This window comes from Arctopsyche grandis, chromosome 9 (genome assembly GCF_051622035.1).
Source record: "Arctopsyche grandis isolate Sample6627 chromosome 9, ASM5162203v2, whole genome shotgun sequence".
In the NCBI taxonomy this organism is placed as follows: domain Eukaryota; kingdom Metazoa; phylum Arthropoda; class Insecta; order Trichoptera; family Hydropsychidae; genus Arctopsyche; species Arctopsyche grandis.
Window position 1 is genome coordinate 2,487,885 of NC_135363.1, and position 21,161 is coordinate 2,509,045.

Here is a 21,161-nt window from a genome sequence, read left to right on the forward strand (position 1 = left end):
ATAATTTGTTAAAAAAAAGTCATCTTCCTTGCATAAAATGTCACTAAAAATATATTAACTTCATTTTTTTGGAAAAAAATAAATATGTAGGGGAGGGGTGGCGTTAGCCTCCTCGTGCCCCACCTGTTTTTAAAACCACGAGCCGCCCCTGCATATGTATACGTAACACTCATTTAGAAAGCTTGCCCCATCAAAAGTAAGGCTAGAATTGTATGAAAACACTATTGTATTTATCAAACTGAATCAAAGTACGACTTTCGATTTCGATGATTCGTGTTACTGTTTCTAATTTTCTCATTGAAAAAATCAAAACCTTGTGACATTGCTGATAACCTTTTGTGCGCTTGATAATATTTCTGTTCACTGCTAACTGATAGTAGCATATATGTATGTACATAATAATTTGCCACCAAATGACATTAATGTATTGCTTAGTACAAGTGGCCAACAATTTTAGAACACTTAGATTCAATAAACATATTATTTTAAATAAAAATTAAGTTTGCTTTTCCTAGTACCTACATTATTTAATAGTTTGTAATTCAGTTAAGTATTTTACAAAATTGCGCAGTGCACTCTGGAAAAATCTGCACGACAGCATTCGCCAATTTGCAATTCAGTTTCTCGTTAAATATGCACGTAGTCTAAGAGCATCTCCAAAATAGTTGCAGACATTTGATAATATTTAATGCAAACTAGTGTGTAAATCGCCAAACATTCTCCATCAAAGTAATGGTTAATAAATGCTTTGCAGTGGCGCCATCTCTTGTATACATATTCTAAATCTACATATAATTACATATTCCAAAATAAATTGCTCAAGTTTAATTAGAATCTGATTATACATGACCAATGTGTGGAATTCGCAATGCACATTACATGAACAAGCAAATAAATAAAACAACAACATAATCTAAATATATATAAAATATATCTTTATTAAAAAACATATGTGTATAGTTTTGCAAAATTTATTATGACGATGGAGCTGCTGCGGATGCTTCTTCTTCAAATTTGACCAACTCGGTGTTCTTAGCGACGCTATCACCGATATTGTACTTGGCTACTTCAGCTACAACACCGTCTTTGGCAGCCTTGACAACGTACTCCATCTTCATGGCAATGATGACGAACAGTGAATCACCCTTCTTGACCTTATCGCCGACTTTAACTAACATTCTATCCAAAACACCCGGCATCGGAGACTTGGCGGAGCCTGCATCCAACGGAGACCCACCGTCTTTGCCGAGCTTGGCTACATACTTTGGCTTCTCCTTGTCAAATGTGACTTTTCCATTCTAAAAACATTTATTTATTTTATTTTATTGAAAATTTGAATCATCATTGATAGTAACATTCATTATATAAACTATTAGTGAAGTAAAAATATATATGAGAGGTAATGAGTTATATATATGTAATGCAAATTTTATAAGATATAGTGTGAAAAAGATAAAGTTATAGGCATAGATATAGAATACCATAGATACGCCCTGACGCTCTAAGCCGATCACAATGTTGGACTATGCATACACAAAAAAAAGTACAGATCATGCACACTTTCTCTTAGTAGCTAGTTAGCTTTTGAGTAGGAAGGTCGATTGACATTTTTCGAAAATGCCAACCAAATTGTGTTACAATTACTCAAGAAAACATAAAAAGGCGGATGACATCACATATCATATGTAAGAATTAATATATAATGTCTTCAATTATAGTAGTATTATAACATGAATGAAATATATCTTGTTGGCACTGAAGGAAATTCAGAAATCGACATTAAGTTTAAAACTACAAACAATGAACTAAATATTAAAGTGTCACCTTTAAAATTGATCCTTGTGGAAGTCACTAATGCTTAAATATTGTAATAGTTAATGATGGTTTTATTATAGTAACATACGTTTGTAGTTTAATATAGTGTGTATAGCTAAATATTTTTTTCTTAATATGGCTTTATTAGTTTGGTTTACTGTCACGCGGAGTGTCCAATAAAATAAAGTTATAAATAAAATAAAACTTCAGTGCATGTAAATACTATGTACATAAACTGGTTGCTGACCACTGACGACCGCTGCGTCGACCTTTTTTTTCACCACTTCCCCGCTAGTTAAACCCCCCGCACCTCTCAGTTGGTGGCGACAACATTTCCGTCCAAAAGTGTACGTAATGGCTTATCTATGTTATTCTATATCTATGTATGATAGTTATCGTTAGTATGATGAACTTTTCGACTGCCAGATGTTCCGTTACAGAAATTTTAGTGACTTTTGGGCGAGTGCTTTGTGACCAATAATCACCAAACCGACCACTAAACGTCAACGTCTTCGGAAATGTTGCGTTCTTAAACGTATCTATTACGATTATTATTCACCAGCGTATTAGCAGAATTGATTTAAATATCTATCGTTGACCAAACCGCGCAAAATGGAAAAGTTTCAAAACGATCAAATTAATGTAGGAATTTCAGCTGAACCGTTTGCGAAGTGAAAATAGCATTACAGCCAGAATCAATGTATAACAGTATCGACTGGTTTCACCAATTCTCGTCAAATGAACTCTTCGTTTCTATATTTGAATATAATTTGTCATCAATTTTTAAAAAGAAACCTTTTAAATAGAAAATTCTAGGATAATAATTTTATTTAAAATAATCGATTTGCATTTAATAAATATTGAATTAAAAGTTGAGATAAGTCATAGCATAGTAGAGATATTGAAAAACGTTTCTGATGATCATAATACGAAGCCAACGAAACATGTATAGAAACGGAGAGTTCATTAAACCCTTTGAGTGCTGACGTCTTTTCTGTTGAAAGCCCACCACGCTGAAAATTTCGCCAATATTTCCAACTAGAATTATTTAGAAATCCAATAGAAAGCAGGTATAAAATTGTAGCTAATCCAAACAAACACTAGATAACTACCGCCGAGGATTTCGAGTTTTGTAAAGGTGTGTTTAGACTCTCTAATATATCTTGCAACAATATAAAATAAACGAAAGAAGTCTATTAATGAATGTATTTTTTCAAAACGAGTTCCATCTTCTTCATTGTTGTTAAAAGGTAATGCTCACAATCTATGTAAATGCCAAGCCACAATCTAAAATACTCGGCAGTTAGGGATTTTCATCGAGAAATTCTGCTATGGTTATAAATTGAGAAATGCGGTGTAAATCAGTCTTTATAAACGTTGACAAATGAATGACACGGATTAAAGTCTGTTCATACCTATTCGGCACGTATCAGCAGCAGCAGGCAACCTGCAAGTACGGACAGTATTCGTTGGTACATTCTATATGGACGCATTCATACTCCATTCGTGCATTCATACTCATCATATATAATGAAACGATGCGGTGCATACGATCGACAAGCGCCAGACAGACTGAAACACAGATTAACGACACGTGTACCTTTTGCGTGCGCACTGCTCGCACTTGCACTAAGCGAAATCTACCCGAAGTCCCGACATACCTACCCTGTATACGTTCTGTACTTCTGATACTTAAGTTCCGAATTTTGCATTATTAAACTCGCCAGAAAGATCCAACTCAATTTTAATCATTACCATTTTAATAATTGCATCTGTGCACATCGAAAGGTTACTCGTCATCTGATGTGCAATCTATCATTCGTGAAGTCGAGAATTGCGTTTAAAGCAGCCATCCAGTTAATCTGTGGTTCAGTCTGTCTGGCGCTTGTCGATCGTTTGCACCAAACCCAAAAAATAAACGAGAATACTACCCGCTAAGCCTTTTCAGGTAGCATTGAAAAAAAATGCGTTGAACATGGGTCGTGTAATCCGTGTCAATGTTTCATTATGGGTTTGGTGCAAACGATCGAAAAGCGCCAGACAGACTACCTGATGCTACCTGAAAATGCTACCTGAAAAGGCTTAGCGGGTAGTATTCTCGTTTATTTTTTACATACTTGTTGGCAAAACGCCGATCGGCGTTGGTCAGCATTCAAAGGGTTAACGAGAAGTGATGTTTCGTAGGGGACCCAAGCAAAACACCACAATGTACACGGAATCAAAAAATTGACATATTCAGAATCATTCACATTGATTTCAACACAAATTACTAGAATTTGGTGGTTTCACAACCGATATAATATTTTTAGTGTTCTTTAGCGAATCACTCCTAGCGCTTGTTGATCAACTGAAAACCTTCAAGTTTTGTCAAGAAATAGTTTTTATATCAATAAATATTGTACCTTATCAAAAATACAGAGATTATCCTCAGTTATGACGACGTTGCATCTTCCTGTAGAGTCATTGATCGTCGATTCAAGTACTAAGCTATTTCCAATCTTCCTTATTTTACCAGAGACATTATATACTTGTCCGTTTGGAGTTTGGACGGTGAAAGTTCCTGGCTGTCGTTCATACGAAATTTTTGCAGTAACATCTAAAAAAACAATGGGATACTAAATATTCCCATATTGTATCTATGAATGTTCACGAATAGATGATGCAAACCTTTTTCGTTGAATTTGAATTTCAAATCTCTCGCCAATTGGTGATTTGGCCTCCAGCCAACGGGAGGGATATGTATTCCAAAGTCTTTCATTTTTGATGCAGCTTCTAAATTATCGTTTAACACCTGGAATATATAAACGATGCATTGTTGGGATGGTATAATATTAAGAATAAAGTAGTATTACAACGGTATTCAAGTATTTATAACCACTCGAATAATACATCAAGATATGAAATAATTTATATATTGTAATGTGGGGACTATCAGCCGCTTACAGTGCATTCGGGAGCTAACAATGGAGACCCCCGAATTGGCCTAGCGGGACTCTAAGTGGTCGGTAGAATTCCTAGAACCCTGAGAGTGTGAGACTCACTTAAAACTGTACGTGCCTAGACAATGGAGAAACAAACGGATCGGGGAGGCTGTAGTGAGCGACCTTCCTATTTTAAGGAAGTACTTAGGCCATATCAGATCATTCTGGAACGAGCGCTGGCTGCGCGTGGACCTCTGAATCAGTCAATAAATGCTGTGAAGCGACTTTGGCCTTTCATTTGGATTCCCCACCCACCTAAATTAAGTGGTCAATAAGTGTACATACACTGGCTGACAACTGTAATATTTCTGTTTATAATGGTAGATCTATCCTACTTTTTCTAAGACTAAACACACCCATATACAATACATTGATATAGCTAAAAATTATTGGCACTAACCACGGCGAGAGCTGCTTGAACCAAGTCTTTATCTTTCAAACTTTCTTCAGGAAACAAACTCTTTTCATGATCTTTAATAAAAGCAGTGTGAACGTCTCCTTTCTGGAATGCTTCATGACGACATAGTTCCAACAAAAAGTTGACATTAGTTTCTAAGCCTACAATCTAAAACAAATAAATACATTACATACATATACTAAATTTCAATTATGAATCAATAAAAATCATAGTAAAATAAAAACCTGATAGTCGGCTAATTTGGATCTCATCTTCGAAAGGGCTTCACCACGATCTTTCCCCCACGTGACCAATTTCGCAATCATCGGATCGTAATGCACTGAAACATCATCTCCTTGCTGTACCCCGGTTTCTATACGCACATCGGATGATGGTTCAGGCGTTGACATATGAATCAATGGACCAGCACCTGGAAGAAAACCTCCTCGAGGATCCTCGGCATATATTCTAGATTCGAAAGCATGCCCCGACATTGTAATGTCCGATTGCATCACCGGTAATTGTTCACCTGAAGCCACCTTCAGCTGCCATTCAACAAGGTCAACACCTACATACATACATACATACATTAAAATTAATATTTGAATATTGTTTTTTTTAATAAATATTACTATAAAATATAACCTGTAATCATTTCTGTTATTGGATGTTCCACTTGTAAGCGAGTATTCATTTCCATGAAATAAAACGAATGATTTTTCCTATCTAAAATGAATTCAACAGTTCCTGCTCCGACATAGCCGACAGCTTTTGCTGCTCTGACAGCAGCACTTCCGATTGCTTCACGTGTTTCAGCTGATAATCCTGGCTGCATATACGATCGCATTATTATAAAGAAAGTAGTGTTATATATATTAAGTTGATTTTAATTGTAATCTTGATCCAAATTAAGAATAAACTTGGAAAAGGCAGCATAGCTGATGGACCCATTTGAATATTATGAAAGTTAACTTACTGCTGGTGCCTCTTCTATGATTTTCTGATGCCTCCTTTGTACAGAACAATCTCTTTCAAACAAATGTACAGCATTTCCATGCATATCAGCAAATACCTGCAGAGTAAAAATATATTACAAAACAATATTTATTATATTACATTCATTAGTAAACCTTTTTAAATCTTAGCTCAATTACTATTCAAATAACTACTATTATATACATAAATATATAGAATTACTATAATGGTAGGTTTATAACAAAAAATTCTTAACCTGTACTTCAACATGTCTAGGATCTGAAACGTATTGTTCCAACAGCACATTATCATCTCCGAAAGCCTTCATCGATTCTCGTTTAGCGGAATCTAAAGCAGTCAAAAAATCTTCCCTGTTTTCTGCTATTCGCATTCCCTACATAAAATCATATTATTATTAAACGAATAATCAAAAAAGGTATGATAAAAATTTATGTATATTCTCATCAAACCTTTCCTCCGCCACCTCTTATTGCTTTAATCATTAAGGGATATCCAATTTTATCAGCTTCATTTTGCAGTTTATCAAGGCCTTGATCTTCACCATGGTAGCCTTGAATAATAGTCACACCAGCAGCAGACATGATTGATTTCGAAGTACTATGATACAATATAAAATAAATAAATAACAACTTTTTAATAAAAACAAAGTACAAAAACCTTTTCAAACCTTTTAATTCCCATATCACGAATGGCTGAAGACGGCGGACCGATGAATATCACACCTTCGGTCTTACATTTCTCAGCAAACTCCAAATTCTCGGACAGGAAGCCGTATCCTGGATGTACAGCTTGACTGCCAGATCTTTTAGCGACATCTAATATTACATCGCCTCTCAAATAGCTCTGTTGAGACGGAGCTGGTCCGATGTGATACGCCTCATCAGCCTGAAATTATAAACTAAGTTATATAATAATGTAATATTATTTTTAATCTATTGGTTGGATTGAAGTTTTACCATTTTAACATGCATAGCATTTTTATCAACGTCTGAATATACCGCTACTGTTTGTATTCCTAATTTTCGGGCCGTTTTCATAACTCTACATGCTATTTCACCTCGGTTGGCTATCAAAACCTTCTCGATAGGTTTGACAATGATATTCGAGTCAAATTGCTTACTGGAAAAGTTTCTTCTTCGGCAACCATTGTAGAAGATGTAATGAGAACTGTCAAATAAAAATCATATTGTATATACACATCTTATACGTACTAATTATATAAAATAATAGAATCTATCAATTTATTACCTTTTCCTAAGTGTTCTAGATATCCATATATAAGTCATATTTACAAATTGATTATTGTTTTAGCCTAGAATCAAAATAAGCAAGTGGATGAGTAAAACTATGCATGAGTTATTTTATATGTACATAAATTGGAAATGTGCAAATTTAAATCCAACTGTGCAAACAGGTCATAATTCGTTCATAGAAACTTTGTTTAATTTTGTACCGATGATATTGCTGCGGTAGTTTATAACTTAAAAATTATTTATATTGTAATGTTTTTGTGTGATGTTTTTTATGTAACAAAATGGTCGAGTACTGAATAACAATCCTATCGCATTATTCTTATCTGTGAATAGTTTTAAATTATCTCGAGCTACCGAAAATAAGTTATAGCATAAATATTTTACGTGTTGTTTGTTTAATTTACATTATGTGGATTTTATAACAGCACCAAGGTACATATATTATTTATAAATGAAAATGTATCTTTAATATTCATTTGAACTAATATGTAAAGTTTTAACCGAATTTTTGAAAAAACAAAATAGCAACTTTCAATTTAAAACCGGTGCAGAAAAATCAAATAAATTGTGGAAAAATCAGTTTATAATTTAAATCTATAAAAATCATGTTTTTTCTAAATAAACATCGACTAATATATCATAAAACCAAATAAAATATTCCGTATTCATAATTTTACAAAAAACAAAATAAATCATTTAAAAAATTCATTCAAAATCTGACATGTGGATGCGTCGAAACATCGTCCAATTCCACGACCATAACATAAACTAACTTTGACATGTAACAATGTTTGTTTACTTTCAAAAGACAAATTGTACAACTTTTATAAGCGATCAGCTCGTTATTTATAAAATACAACCTAATTCAGAACATGGTTCAGCCGATGGAACCGAAACTATAACTAAACTCGCGGCCGATATCGCGCTCTGATAACAAAAACTGACGATATGACTTCTGTCGTCATAACATATTCGCGGGCCGCATTCAGAACTCCCACAACGCAAAAGTGGACCAAGTCCAATGTCCTGAAACTATTTTTAACATCGACCAGACTGCGTAATTCAATGCTAAATTTATAACAAAATTGATTAATGTTAAATTAATTCCCCCTTTCCGTGAAATTTTATTTGAAAATATTTCAAAAATTGTACTTATTGAGACATTACAACCATTCATACTTACATTATAACCACTAGCAAATTTCCTGCTATACTTTTGTTAGTTGTCTTCAATATACGAATCATTTGCAAGAATCTCTGTTTGTATATTACGCAATACATTACCCTTTTGCAATCTTCAACTTTTGTCACTTATTTGACATATGTATGAATATTTTAATGCGTAAACACAATTCGGCACTGTATGCAGAGCAAACAGTCTCGGCCTTGTATGTTGACCTACAGTGGTGTTCAAATTAAATATTGAAATTTTAATCGGATGGGAATTTGTAGGGTATGTGTATTTAGGAAGTAAAAAAAAAGTAAACATTGGTGAGTGCAGCACTTATATATTCTTTAGGATTAATTAAAATACCTATACTCAAGACAAAATAAATAAGAACTTATTTTATATTTATAAAAAAAATATACATATATATTACGCACATCCCTCGATTTACAATAAATAGATATGTAATCAAAAACATATAATTAGCATTGAGAACAATTTTCGAAAGATATCCATTGTGTCAATTGAGGGACAGGCATAGAACAAGTTTACAATAGAATACGAACGTACGCTCCGGAAACGTTTGGAAGTAAATAGGTAAATATTGGTCTTATATTTTGATCATAGTTTTATTATAACATGTAACATTGAATTTCAACAGATGTTTTACATCTGGCGCTCCAGTGGCGTACGGACGAATTCACACAGGTAAAATTTTGAATAATGATTGTATAATGTAAAAGGCGTAAGCGTCGAAAACAGACCATCAAAGATTCTAGAACAAATCTATGATTGTGTTAAATTTTAGATGTCGAACAGCGCGGAGGCTTTCGACATGGATGCTGGAGTTTTTCAAGACTCGTAAAAGCGGGGGATTGTCGTAAGTTAATTGGAAAAAAAATTATATCATAATAGCAACATATACATATAACAAATTATAATATAATATACAAATTCACATTATAAGAAGTCTTGCAAAATTATCGCACTGGTTTGTTGAAATTAGTCGAAAATGAAAATTCGTGTGCATAGTCAATACAAAGTCGACACTGAAATATAATTAAAACCAAAAATAAAATAAAAAAACTTTGGAATGCATTTTTGTACTTTACTAAGAAGTTGATATCTTTTAAAGATACACTTTCCGAGTTCATAAATATATATTTTCGATAATAATTTAGAGAATACATCAACAAATAATAATAAAAAAAAAAGATAAAATTATATACGTTAAATAAAAATTCATATACTAGTGTAATTCATATATGACTATGCACAGTATGTTAATTTTGTGCCTTTCCGATGCTAAACTAGTCGGGTTTAGCGTCGAAAAGACACATTTAAAGGATATATAATAATAATGTGAGACATTTTTAAACTATGCATATATAATAAATACAAAAAAAGAACGTTAACAGTGTTATTTGAGATAATACATATATATAAATATATACATACGTACATGTGCGCGTTATTATTATTGAGAAAAAGTAATAAATTAAACACAAATAAAAAAACATACATATATATAAACACTAAAATGGCAAATAAATTGTTCTGACGAACATGTTATTCGTCGGCAGAGGACCGTCGAATCTACTCGTAAAAATACAATATGTAGTTTTAAGTTTATCGATGCATAAGGTATGTATTAACTAATGATTTTAACAAATGCCTAAAGTAATGTTCAATATGGAGATTTAATTCGTTCAACAAAAAAGCATATTTTTAACAATAAAAATGTAAATTATATGAAAACACACACACACACATAACGGTGAATGTTGTTGTTACATATTATATACATAAAATATCATATGTGTGTCTATGGCAAATGTAATGTATTGTAATTGTAAAGAGATATTAAAAAAAAAAATAAAATAAAATGAGTATCATCGAGAAACGTTAACTATTTTGTCAAGTTGCACCGAACAGTCGTTATTTTAATTTGTTAAATGCAAAAATTGAATCTCGCCATACGTTCATTACTATCGTAGTAAAAATAGAATACTGTTGGTATATGTAAATTTTAAACTAAAAAAAAAATGCTTTTTATTGTACAAAACAAAAAATGGCACATTACAACTGAATAACTTCAACTAAATCATTAAACTATATTATTTTTACAGAATATATACGTTCAAATTGAAAAAAAAATAAACTTTACATACATATAAATATTTCAACGATAAAATTTAAAATGCTAGACCGAATTTCAACGAAATATCATGATAACTGGCGATACAAATTGAATTCACTTTATTATTATTTTATCATTCAAAATAAACTGCCACATTAGACTGGCGTCACTTTACAAAGTCTCGGCTATATAAACATGTTAAATAAAATAAAAAAAATTACATATGTACATACATATTTTATATGTGCGTTCACATATTAGTAAAAATAGAATATAAAATAATAATAAAAAAAAAAAACATAAATAACATATAGTATTATATAAGCAGTATACAACAGAAGCATTATTATAATATATGATATATATAATAGTAAAATAAAAATTTGAAGAAAATATTACGTCAGCCGAAAGTATTATTGATAATTATTATCGATATGTTCGTATGTCACACGCGTATTTGTACTCAAAAAAACAATTCTAAATTGGAAGTTCAGATCTAGAACGTTGCCGTCCCTCATCGGACGCTACAATTAATTGATCGAGAAGACAATTTTTTACAACTATGGAATATACGAAAAAAGTAGAAAAAAAACTTACCATAATAAAATTAATGTATTATATACTTTCGTTTCAAATGTTCATTAAAGCTTAAAATATTTGTACAAAAAATCCTAACAATATAATTAAAATAGTTCCTTCGAAAGCTCCGTCAGATTGTTACATATATATATATATAGAGCGAAAAACAATCTGTGTATTTTTTTTTCTTTTCTTTCAATAGACATTCCCATTCTGTATTATTTAATAACTGGCCGACACACCGCATTATCTGCTCTTCTTAAATCCGCACACAAAGTGTACTTAACGAGTAACTACTTCTTGTTGTTTTTTTTTAAATCATAAAGCTACGTGTAAGTAACATGCAAACGCGGTCGAAGAATTTTCAGTCGAACATCATCGACGACATCAAATCTCATCATACATAGAGTTCCATACGCTCATCATTTTCAATGCAAAAATTAAGTTTCTTTCTCTTTATTCTTTTAATATAAATCTATTAAGTTAAATATAACAAAAAAAAAAAAAAATCTATCCACTATTGAAGAGTATATTATTAATGAGATTAACGAAAAAAGGATAATATACTAAGTGCGCAATGATTAAACGTGCAATAATGTAACAGTAAATGGATTAATGAAGTTTTTATTTATATCCATACAAACGCCTCAAACGAACGGCGTCTAAATTTGAGGTTAAGTAATTTCAAACAATTAGAATGAACTCTTTTGTTTTATTTTGATCGAATTGTTTTTTTTTTTTTTTTAGGTTATGTCGAACGCCATTACTTCGAGACGTTGCATTTTTATTCCTTTATATGATAATAATAAAAAAAGAAATAACACATTATTGTATTATAAGATTGTCATAATATGAGTCAGAGTTTTCGATTTTTATTTTTTTTCAAATTGCTTTTACAAAACTATTGATCGATTACCTGGCGAGTTGATCCGATTATTACATACACATATATTAAGTCCGATAATTTTCTCTCTCAAAAATACAATATTAACGGGAGCGTCCCGTCACAACAATTGTTAATTCTTAAAAATATATTGGTGTATTTTATTACAAAAAAAAAAACAAACCAACAAAAAAGAATCATCCAGGATCGGCTGTTTGACTTAATATATTTCGTTTTAATATCAATCAAAAATAATCCACACTAATAAAATGAATATCATATTATTTTTTTTTCCATAACTTCTAAAATACTGAAATGTAATTATTATTACATTAAACTTTTCACATTTTTGAGTACGAATCCCTAATGTATTGCTATAAAAGATCCAAAAATCATATTTATACATACTATTGTATAATATAATAGTATATTATCTAAAAAAATAAAAAAAAAAACAGATTTCAATTTCGTCATCGATTACTTAGAGAAAAATAGAGAGAGGAGGATAAAGTATTATATATGGATAACACTTAAATTCACATATATATAAATATTGCTGATTATTATTATTATATTATTAATTATTATTACAACACAGATCAGAATTTTAAATCTACGAGAAATGACACATCTTAAAAGGCACATAGATTAATTAGAATGATTTTACGTTTCACGTGAAACAAAATTTGGAAACACTAGTCAAGAAAAAAATCATTAAATGAGGGGGGGGTGGTATTCCATCGAAGAAAACCATACGATATAAAACTTTAACTGACGAAAATTTGTATCATATGTATATAGAGAGTTCTATATATATATTTAGAAATATATTAACACTTTACCGACCTGCATTGTTGAAATTTTTTATGCAAAACGTGTTAATTTATACATATTTTGTATGAAATGAATTCAAATACATACATATCCTGCCATTTATTAGAAAAAAAATTAAATTAAAAGACAAATCTGTTATTTTTATCAAGTTTGACGGGCTCAACGGGCGAATTCGCATCTCCTGTCGATAAAGTGTTAAGTAAAACAAGGGATACTGCTACAATAACAACAATTGGATATTTCTTTTTTACAAATATGGCAAAAATATTAACGTAACTGCTTTTTTTTCCACATACAACAGGTCCACTTAAGAAATAATCTGTAATACGCACACCGTCGACGTTATTGTCTCTCGACGAAGGTGCGAAACACGTCCGAAACAATTACCCGACGACTCGTCAACACCCCAGGAATATTCCTTAATTTTCTACAACCATCACAGATACTAGCACCGATTTCTATACAAAAAAAAAAAAAAAAAACCTCCCAACGCCGTACTTTAGCTGACACCGATAACGTAGATCCTCAAGGAAAATTATTTTACATATACATAATATATATATATTTACCACATGCGCACATTCCAAGACACATAAATACAATAACAATTGTGACAAAACTAATATACACATATAAAAATAATTCGGAAAAAATTTACTTAGAACGAACGCACACCGCAAAAATCTTGTACAGTTTACGTATTAACTTTGGTTTTTCTCTTTAAAAATGCTGTCGCAAAATTAGGAATTGGTGTTTGTGACGACTTGGAAGCACTATCGGCTGATCCGTCCGCCTTGGCAAACTTGGACTTGGCGGATTTGCGCTGCGCATTCCTCGCAAACATAGACTCGTCTACCGATTCGCTGGACTCCTTCCCGCTCAACGTGGAGACGTTCTCCCAGTCCTTGGACGACACCAAGCCCGAATTCAACTCCCTAACGGTATCACTGTGTCTGTGCTGGAAGTTATCACTGAGCACGGCCCGCTCGTTGATGGCCTCGACAACAACGAAATTAGAGATCTTCGAGTCTATGTTCAGTTCACAAGTCTTACTAAGCGGTAGCAGTTCACACGAGTTGTTCGCGATTTGAGATCTTGGTTCTTGAGATATAGGTGGGTTCAGAATAGAGCTGTCCGCCGACTCCTGAGTATTATTAAAGTTATCGTTATCACAACAGAGTCTATCGGCGACGACGATCGGAACGTCGTTTTCGATTTTGGGACTCTTCCTGCCGTCGGGCGACTTTGCAGCCTTCAATTGGTACTGCTCGAGGCTTTTGTACTCTTTCGGAAACGAGCTCGGTTTTTTATATTTCGTGTAACTAGGACTAGTTATGTGGTGGTTCCTAGGTGGGATGGCTGGCGGCGCGTCCGGGGAGAGATCGATATCCTTATCGACGACGGCATTCTTCGAAGGGCTCGTAAAATCGGCCATGAGCTCGTACTCCGGACAATAGTATTGAGGTGAATTCGCCATTTCTTCTATTGTTAATTTATTGTTCTGATAAATGTCGCCTTTAGGAGGCAGACTGATTTTATTCAATTTTATACTGGTCACATCCCTCTCGGGGGTGTTCGGAGTAACGGGAACGTATTCCGAAGTGGAAATATTTATAATTTTGTCCGGTAATACGTTAGAATTTTTCTTCAAAATGTGTTGAATGTTTGAATCGTTGAAATCGGAATTATTCTTAACGCCGAGCATTCTCAAATAACCACTGGAAGAGTCGTTATTTTTGTTCCGTTCCGGAATCATCATCTCTTCGGAATTGGTGCCGGATATTTTATCGGACTCGGTGCTGGAGGCGATGTACAGACTGTTGTTCAAATAGTCTGTATTAGAGAGGTCATCGTCGGAGAACGAGGTGTTCTTTTGAGATTTTAGACTGAGCATCAGGTTGTCCGTTCGATCGTTGATGGGCATCGAAAATTGCACGGGCTTGGTGCTCGACTTGACGAATCTCGGCAGAGACTTTGGCGATATGGCGCGCGACTTCATCGAGTTGTGCATCTGCGGACTGTTGTTGTAGACTAAAAATTCGGATTCGATCGTGCTCTGGGAGTGTTTGATCACCGGACGCATGCTGGAGTCTCCATTGCCCGAAGCCAAGTGGAGATAGTTGTCGTCCCCGATCGGAGCTTGTCTGAAAAACGATTTAAAAAAATAAGCATACGTCGAAATGAAAACGTTTCATGCGTTTGAAATCAAAATTTTGCATACTTGCTGCCATATTTAGTCGCTCGTTCCAAATGCCGTTGACATGTGCGATGCTTGTCTTCTAACGAATATGTGACTTTACTAAGCTCTCTCAATGTCCTTAAAGAAGCAGTATCCTCAATGCAAACAGGAGTATTCGGATTTCCTACAAAACAAATAATTGAATTATAAACAAAGCAAAATACTGCGTTAGTAGCAAACAAATATGAATAGTCAAAGACAATGTGATGTTAGATACGAACAAAGAGTAAAATGGACTCAAACTATCCGTTCAACTTTAATAGCAGGCCTATATTAACTATTAAATCAATATTTTATTTTTCAATTAATCATGCACACTCGCCAAACAGATTGCTCCAAAGCGACGAGTGTGCTAAACAGATTATACATATTTAATACATAAATCGAAACTTATACATGACATCTATGGTCAGACATTGTAAACATCGTATACAATACGAATATATACACAATAAACATCCACAGATATATCTATGGAGAGAAACCTGAGATATAACACAATAACTCAAGATTTCACGAGAGAAATGGGTAGGGAAAGCCAATTTTGCAGGAATCGTTTCAATGAAAATCAGAAAAATTGGCAAACTCTGATAAGAAACGACCGACCTGATTACAAACCAAGGTCTGGCCAGCAGCAACCAGTGTGACTCAAACTCACAACCACACTGACCATAGCAAAACATGTAATAATATAATAAATATATATATCTTACCTTGTAATAATTTTTCTATATATGAAATATGCTCATAAAGCAGACAATGAATCCGTTGCAGATCCCTCGTTGGATCCAACTTCAATGGAATTACTGCCGCACACGACCTACTAGCGGCGGTAGCACAACCGATTGCATCTTCGTTACTAAGCTTACAACTAAAACAAAATTATAATGAAAACGTATATAAAACAACACATAAACAACTTTATAAACGGTCTAAAACACAAAACGAACCAACTCCATTGCCCGTGCGTGTACGTAGCACGATGATACTTCTGCGGCTGACTGCTATGACCTTCGCAAAGCTTACCCAAAAGATCCAACCACTCTTTCCTCTCCACACAATTAATAGCTTGAACGTAAAGTGTCCTATCTCTATACACTATAAAAAAAAACAATATACAAATTAAATTAATACAATTTTTTTTATTCAAAATAGCATCCAAATACAAAACAAAATTTATACCTATTTGGAACATATTATTCATTTTTAAATTGTTGACTTCTGTTACGATATCGGCAGCGACTATATCAGCCAACGGTATCGAGCATAATAATCTCTTGCCCTTCGACTTGGAATAACTCAATTCGCAGCTCGTCAATCGGAAGTGACGCTTCTTCATATTGTTGCGCATGAATCTTTTAGGACGTTGCGTTCTCTTGATCATAACCCTGAAAAACAATAAACACACAACGTCAAAACGATGCTCCGAAAGAGATGATGGAATACATTAAAAACTGCAACCTTACCCAGTTCTATTATTCCGATATGAAGCATACACAGAAATTACAATTACAATTAGTATATAATATGACATCAACTCCTACATTTGATTAGTATACAATAAGTAAAAAAAAATATATAAACTCACCCTTCTTTAAGTAGTACTGGAGTGTTTTGAGTATTGCTATTTTGAGTTTCTCTACTCGACGATATAATTTCTAAGAATCGTTTGATCGCTTTCACCTTAAATAAATCAATTAAACATTAAACCAAGTATTTATAAACAATATATAAACAAAAACCATTATTAAATATCAACATACATGTTTTTCCGTGCAGACGTGTTTATACAACGCTCCCATATACTCTTCCTTGCATACTTGCTGCGACGAGCGTGAGCTGACCAGGTTTCCCAAAGTCGTAATGGTCTTCGAAATGAGAGTCAACGTACGATTCGTCTGAGCGTCCTTTAAAAGCAAAATGTATTATATTATATTCAATAATATTAAAAAAAAAAAAATCAAAAATAAATAGGACACGTACGACTTGTTCAGATTTGATGGAGAACAGGCGTGGTCCCAGTATAGCAGGTGCGAAAAATCGCAAGAAGATGAAGCTGGAGACGACTGAAAATCGTACACCGTCATCTCGGGGAAATTTTTGATTTGCGCATTGACGAAGCACGTCAAATAGTCGGCACATAATGCCCGGACAATTGACGAAGGATTCCGTGATAGCATTAAACATCTGAAAATGATAAGTGTTCAGCACACATTTAGCAATCATGTGGGTTCATAAAATGTTCTATTTAAATAAATGAAATATACCTTTTCTACGTATTCGATCAAATTTGCTAAATTTGATTCGACGGTGCTCAGATCTTTCACCTTGGTCGGATCGATTTCGCATGACTTCTTCTCGGAGAATATCAAATCGAGCGTCGGTTTCAGCGTCGACTTCAAATACGTCAATCCGACCAGTTTCATCGTCTCGTCCATCATTTTCGAGACGATCGTGTTCCCTCTAAATATCGTAGTCACATCCCTGAAAGGCATTCGTTTATTTATTAAAGGAGTCATCACAAGACAGCAGACTAAACCACCAGGTGATTGTCGCAAATAAACCAAATTTCATTTACTGATAAACGGTAAATAGTTTAAAAATAAAGTTAAAAAAAAATAGTGGAAGAATTAAATTGTGAATTAGACTGTATGTGACTATGTGTGAATAATATCATATAAATACATATATAAAGTCCATTATTAATAATTAATAATCATAATTGAAACAATCATCTGATCGCATTTATTACGACTTGGTTGGTCTGTGTTGCCACTCAGCATGCATCAGTGTAGCCACTTTTACGAATGCATCAGTGGTGCCATAAGAGAATTGATAGAAGGCTCACTACTTGCTACAACTTATTACAATGAGTTACTATTACGTAGCAATAAAATGTATTCGTACTAGAACTAGTGGCGGGAATCACGAAAGCTGTGCTGCCAGTCGTAAAAATGCTGATTAGTCTAAAAACTTCATCTTGCTCAAAATTTTAGTCATTTTGGACATTTAATACTGATAATAAACAAATTCTACCTAATCTAAAAGTCTACCTAATCCACAATACGCCAAAACTGAACACTTGAATCGGGATAAAAGTGCAAAATACTCACGTCAAAGTTGAAAGTTCTGCATCAGCGAGGGCTTTTACCGTCGGAATGAGCAAATCGTCGTAAGTCAACAGTCGTACTAAAGGTTGAGCGAGATCTTTCACGTTTACAATTTTGCCCAAGATGAATACAGCCGATGAAGTAATTGGCTGTATAAAAAATACATACATATAAATAATTCATTCACATAGGTATTTAAAATCGTCAGAATGAAGGTGTGAAATTACCTGAAACTGCGGCTGTTGAAGTAATAGAGATCGTAAGCCGTCGTAGGCTTGCGAGGGCAATACTCGATCTAGTGTATGGTGCAAATTTAATCGGAGCGAGCCGAGTGAAGTAGGTGTGATGTTGGAATACTGAGTGCCCGATGGAGTCGAGCCGCGGTTTAATTCGTTGCCGCTTCCGCTGTTTTGATGACTGAATCCTTGTCTTGAACCCAGTAAATACCTGATAACGACACGATATATAAGTTAAAACAAAGCACGATAGGCAAAACACTTTAAATCAATCAACGGGTAATACGCTAAAATCAAAACACTAACCAGGCACTAGTATTGAGAACGGCCCTGTGCTGCAGCGTCTGCAGAGGTAATCTGACTTCGCCTAAGAAAAACGTATCGTGCCAAAGCGACACGCAAATTCCACATATCGTATCATCCCAGCCAGCCGCTGGCCAAACCTGAAACGAAACCAAACCGTCAATTCGAAAACAATAATCCAAAAACGGACAAAATCAGTCGAAATGAAACTTACAGTGTAAGTATTATTACTACTGCTTTCCCGTTCCTTGTTCGAGTTGCTTTCCAGCGTGAGATCAAACACAAAACACTCGTCGAATTTAGGATTCATTGTTTTTTTCTTGGCTTTCGTTCTTTTGGACACTTTTTTGCCGTTCTTATAAAGCACCGTAACTTCGGCATACGGATCGCATTGGCCGTTCTTCACTGTCAACTCGGAGCACTCCAACACTTTCACAGACAACTTATTCCTCAAGTCCGACTGACTCGGACACTTGGACACTATTTCTTTATAGGAGAAGTTACTTTCAGCACTGCCGAGTGTGGTCGACAACTCCGAACCTAGAGATGGAGAGTGTTCGATGTAGTCCCGATGCTTCCTGAACTGAACGTCGTCGGCGAAGGGCAACTTGGCGAACTTCGTGCTCGGTCCGTACGTGTGGTGCATCGACTGGTGACCAAGCGTCGTCTGCCCCGTCCTTAAGCTCTCCGACCTGCCTAGAGACATGGGCGTGTCGTACACGAGCGGAAGGATCTTCTTACTGCTCATGCTCGAGTAGGAATGGAACTTCAAGTTGTCCTTTTTCGTTTTTGTATGTTTCCGATCTTCGACGCCTCCGATCATCTGAACGTCTTCCGTGTACGAGTTGTTCGAGGGCCGGGGCGAACCCGATGGCAGTTCGTCTTCGGTCGATATGCTCGTGATCTTAGGGAAGGCGCCTTCGTAGACGATCTCGATGTGAGCCTTGCCCTGGACCTCGGAGTCAGCGTCCACGGGCTGCAAGGCGAACCAGTGATCGGTGCCATATTTCTTCAGTTCCTCGCGGTGGATGGCGACCTTGCCGAGCACTTTGTCTTGTTTGTTCGAACGGTCTCGATCGAACACGTAAATGGAGAGGTATCGGAATCCGCGAGGGACGTCGAATTGGAAATGGTCTCCGAAGAATGGACTGAAATGGAAAAAAAAATCAGAAATTGAATATTACTTATTGAGTGAAAACGAATGTAAAAGAACAGGATGTTGAGAACAAAAATAAAACAGCACTTCTGCAAGTGACTCAACCCCTCAATATAAACACCAGTCTGCCTGAAAACTGATTTGTAAAATATATAAATAAACCTTCAAAAGATGACACAAAAATCTAATACATACATCGAACTATGAATCATATATTCTGAAATAAACATTAGTTTGAAACTATAAATGAGGCATTTCATTCTGCAATTTAAATTTTCTCATATAAAAACCGTAACTTTCGAACCACTCACAATATTATACAAGAAAGCAAGTCAAAAATAAATATCACACATTGCATTTAATAACTTTTTACATACATATACTCAACATAAGACGTGAAAAGAAACATGGACCAATGCGGTGAAGCTCCATTATGCTCTCTCATTAAATTTAAAAATGAGAGTGACTTTTTAACCATCTTGATTATTTGAACTTAATTGCACATACGATGATCTACGAGTGTGTATGTGTCTTACAACCGCCTCAGTGCTACTTTCTAGCAAGTCAATAAAACTCATAAATTATTATTCACTAGTGTGGTGTGGTTTCAGAAAGGAATTGATACACAAATTAAAATAAAGTTATGTTATATATTATATAAATGTAATAAATAAAGTTGTTATTTATATAAATCGTAATAAAAAGTGCGCGCATTACACGCTCACCAAACCGACCCGTTCGAAATTATGAATGAATGTGTGTGTGTGTCACCCGTTGCTCGGCCTGACGTCACATGACGTTCCAATCCCCCCCCCCCCCTTGTCTCCTTGACCACTTGACTCTGATTGGCTGTGTCCACGGTCTGGCACATGGTTAATCAACAGAATACACTAGTCGTTAGAATATAATGCTTTGAAGAAAGTAGTCACGGGATTAATTCCCACTAGTATGTGTTGGCCAGATGTTGGGATTGTGACTCCAGGTCGGTCGCTTCCTATCAGAGTTTGCCAATTTGTCTGATTTTAAGCAATCTCGAATTTCACTGAAGTGTATAAAATGCTGCAAGTTTAC

At 34.5% G+C, this 21,161-nt stretch overlaps 2 protein-coding genes across 2 annotated transcripts in view; both read right to left on the reverse strand.

The window, feature by feature from the left end:
• Positions 1–910: 910 nt before the first annotated feature.
• Mccc1 (Methylcrotonoyl-CoA carboxylase 1) lies at positions 911–8,436 on the reverse strand. Its single transcript, XM_077439062.1, has 13 exons — positions 8,303–8,436; positions 7,438–7,501; positions 7,146–7,356; positions 6,857–7,074; positions 6,639–6,786; positions 6,425–6,562; positions 6,170–6,265; positions 5,839–6,022; positions 5,439–5,761; positions 5,197–5,361; positions 4,483–4,606; positions 4,218–4,411; positions 911–1,298 (listed from the first exon to the last, which is right to left on the reverse strand). Exons 2-13 carry the CDS (start codon positions 7,473–7,475, stop codon positions 975–977), a joined length of 2,163 nt encoding a protein of 720 aa, XP_077295188.1. The 5' UTR covers positions 7,476–7,501; positions 8,303–8,436; the 3' UTR covers positions 911–974.
• A 5,159-nt stretch (positions 8,437–13,595) lies between these two features.
• Positions 13,596–21,161, reverse strand: part of RasGAP1 (Ras GTPase activating protein 1) — a 36,491-nt gene continuing 28,925 nt past the window's right edge. Inside the window, exons 3-15 of the mRNA XM_077437697.1 lie at positions 19,149–20,082; positions 18,938–19,074; positions 18,623–18,842; positions 18,399–18,544; positions 17,553–17,769; positions 17,269–17,472; positions 17,049–17,192; positions 16,874–16,968; positions 16,468–16,673; positions 16,236–16,383; positions 15,999–16,156; positions 15,268–15,409; positions 13,596–15,190 (exon numbers count right to left, since the gene is read on the reverse strand). Coding sequence (XP_077293823.1) covers positions 13,741–15,190; positions 15,268–15,409; positions 15,999–16,156; positions 16,236–16,383; positions 16,468–16,673; positions 16,874–16,968; positions 17,049–17,192; positions 17,269–17,472; positions 17,553–17,769; positions 18,399–18,544; positions 18,623–18,842; positions 18,938–19,074; positions 19,149–20,082 — 4,201 coding nt within the window. The 3' untranslated portion in view covers positions 13,596–13,740. The remainder of the gene's footprint in view (positions 15,191–15,267; positions 15,410–15,998; positions 16,157–16,235; positions 16,384–16,467; positions 16,674–16,873; positions 16,969–17,048; positions 17,193–17,268; positions 17,473–17,552; positions 17,770–18,398; positions 18,545–18,622; positions 18,843–18,937; positions 19,075–19,148; positions 20,083–21,161) is intronic.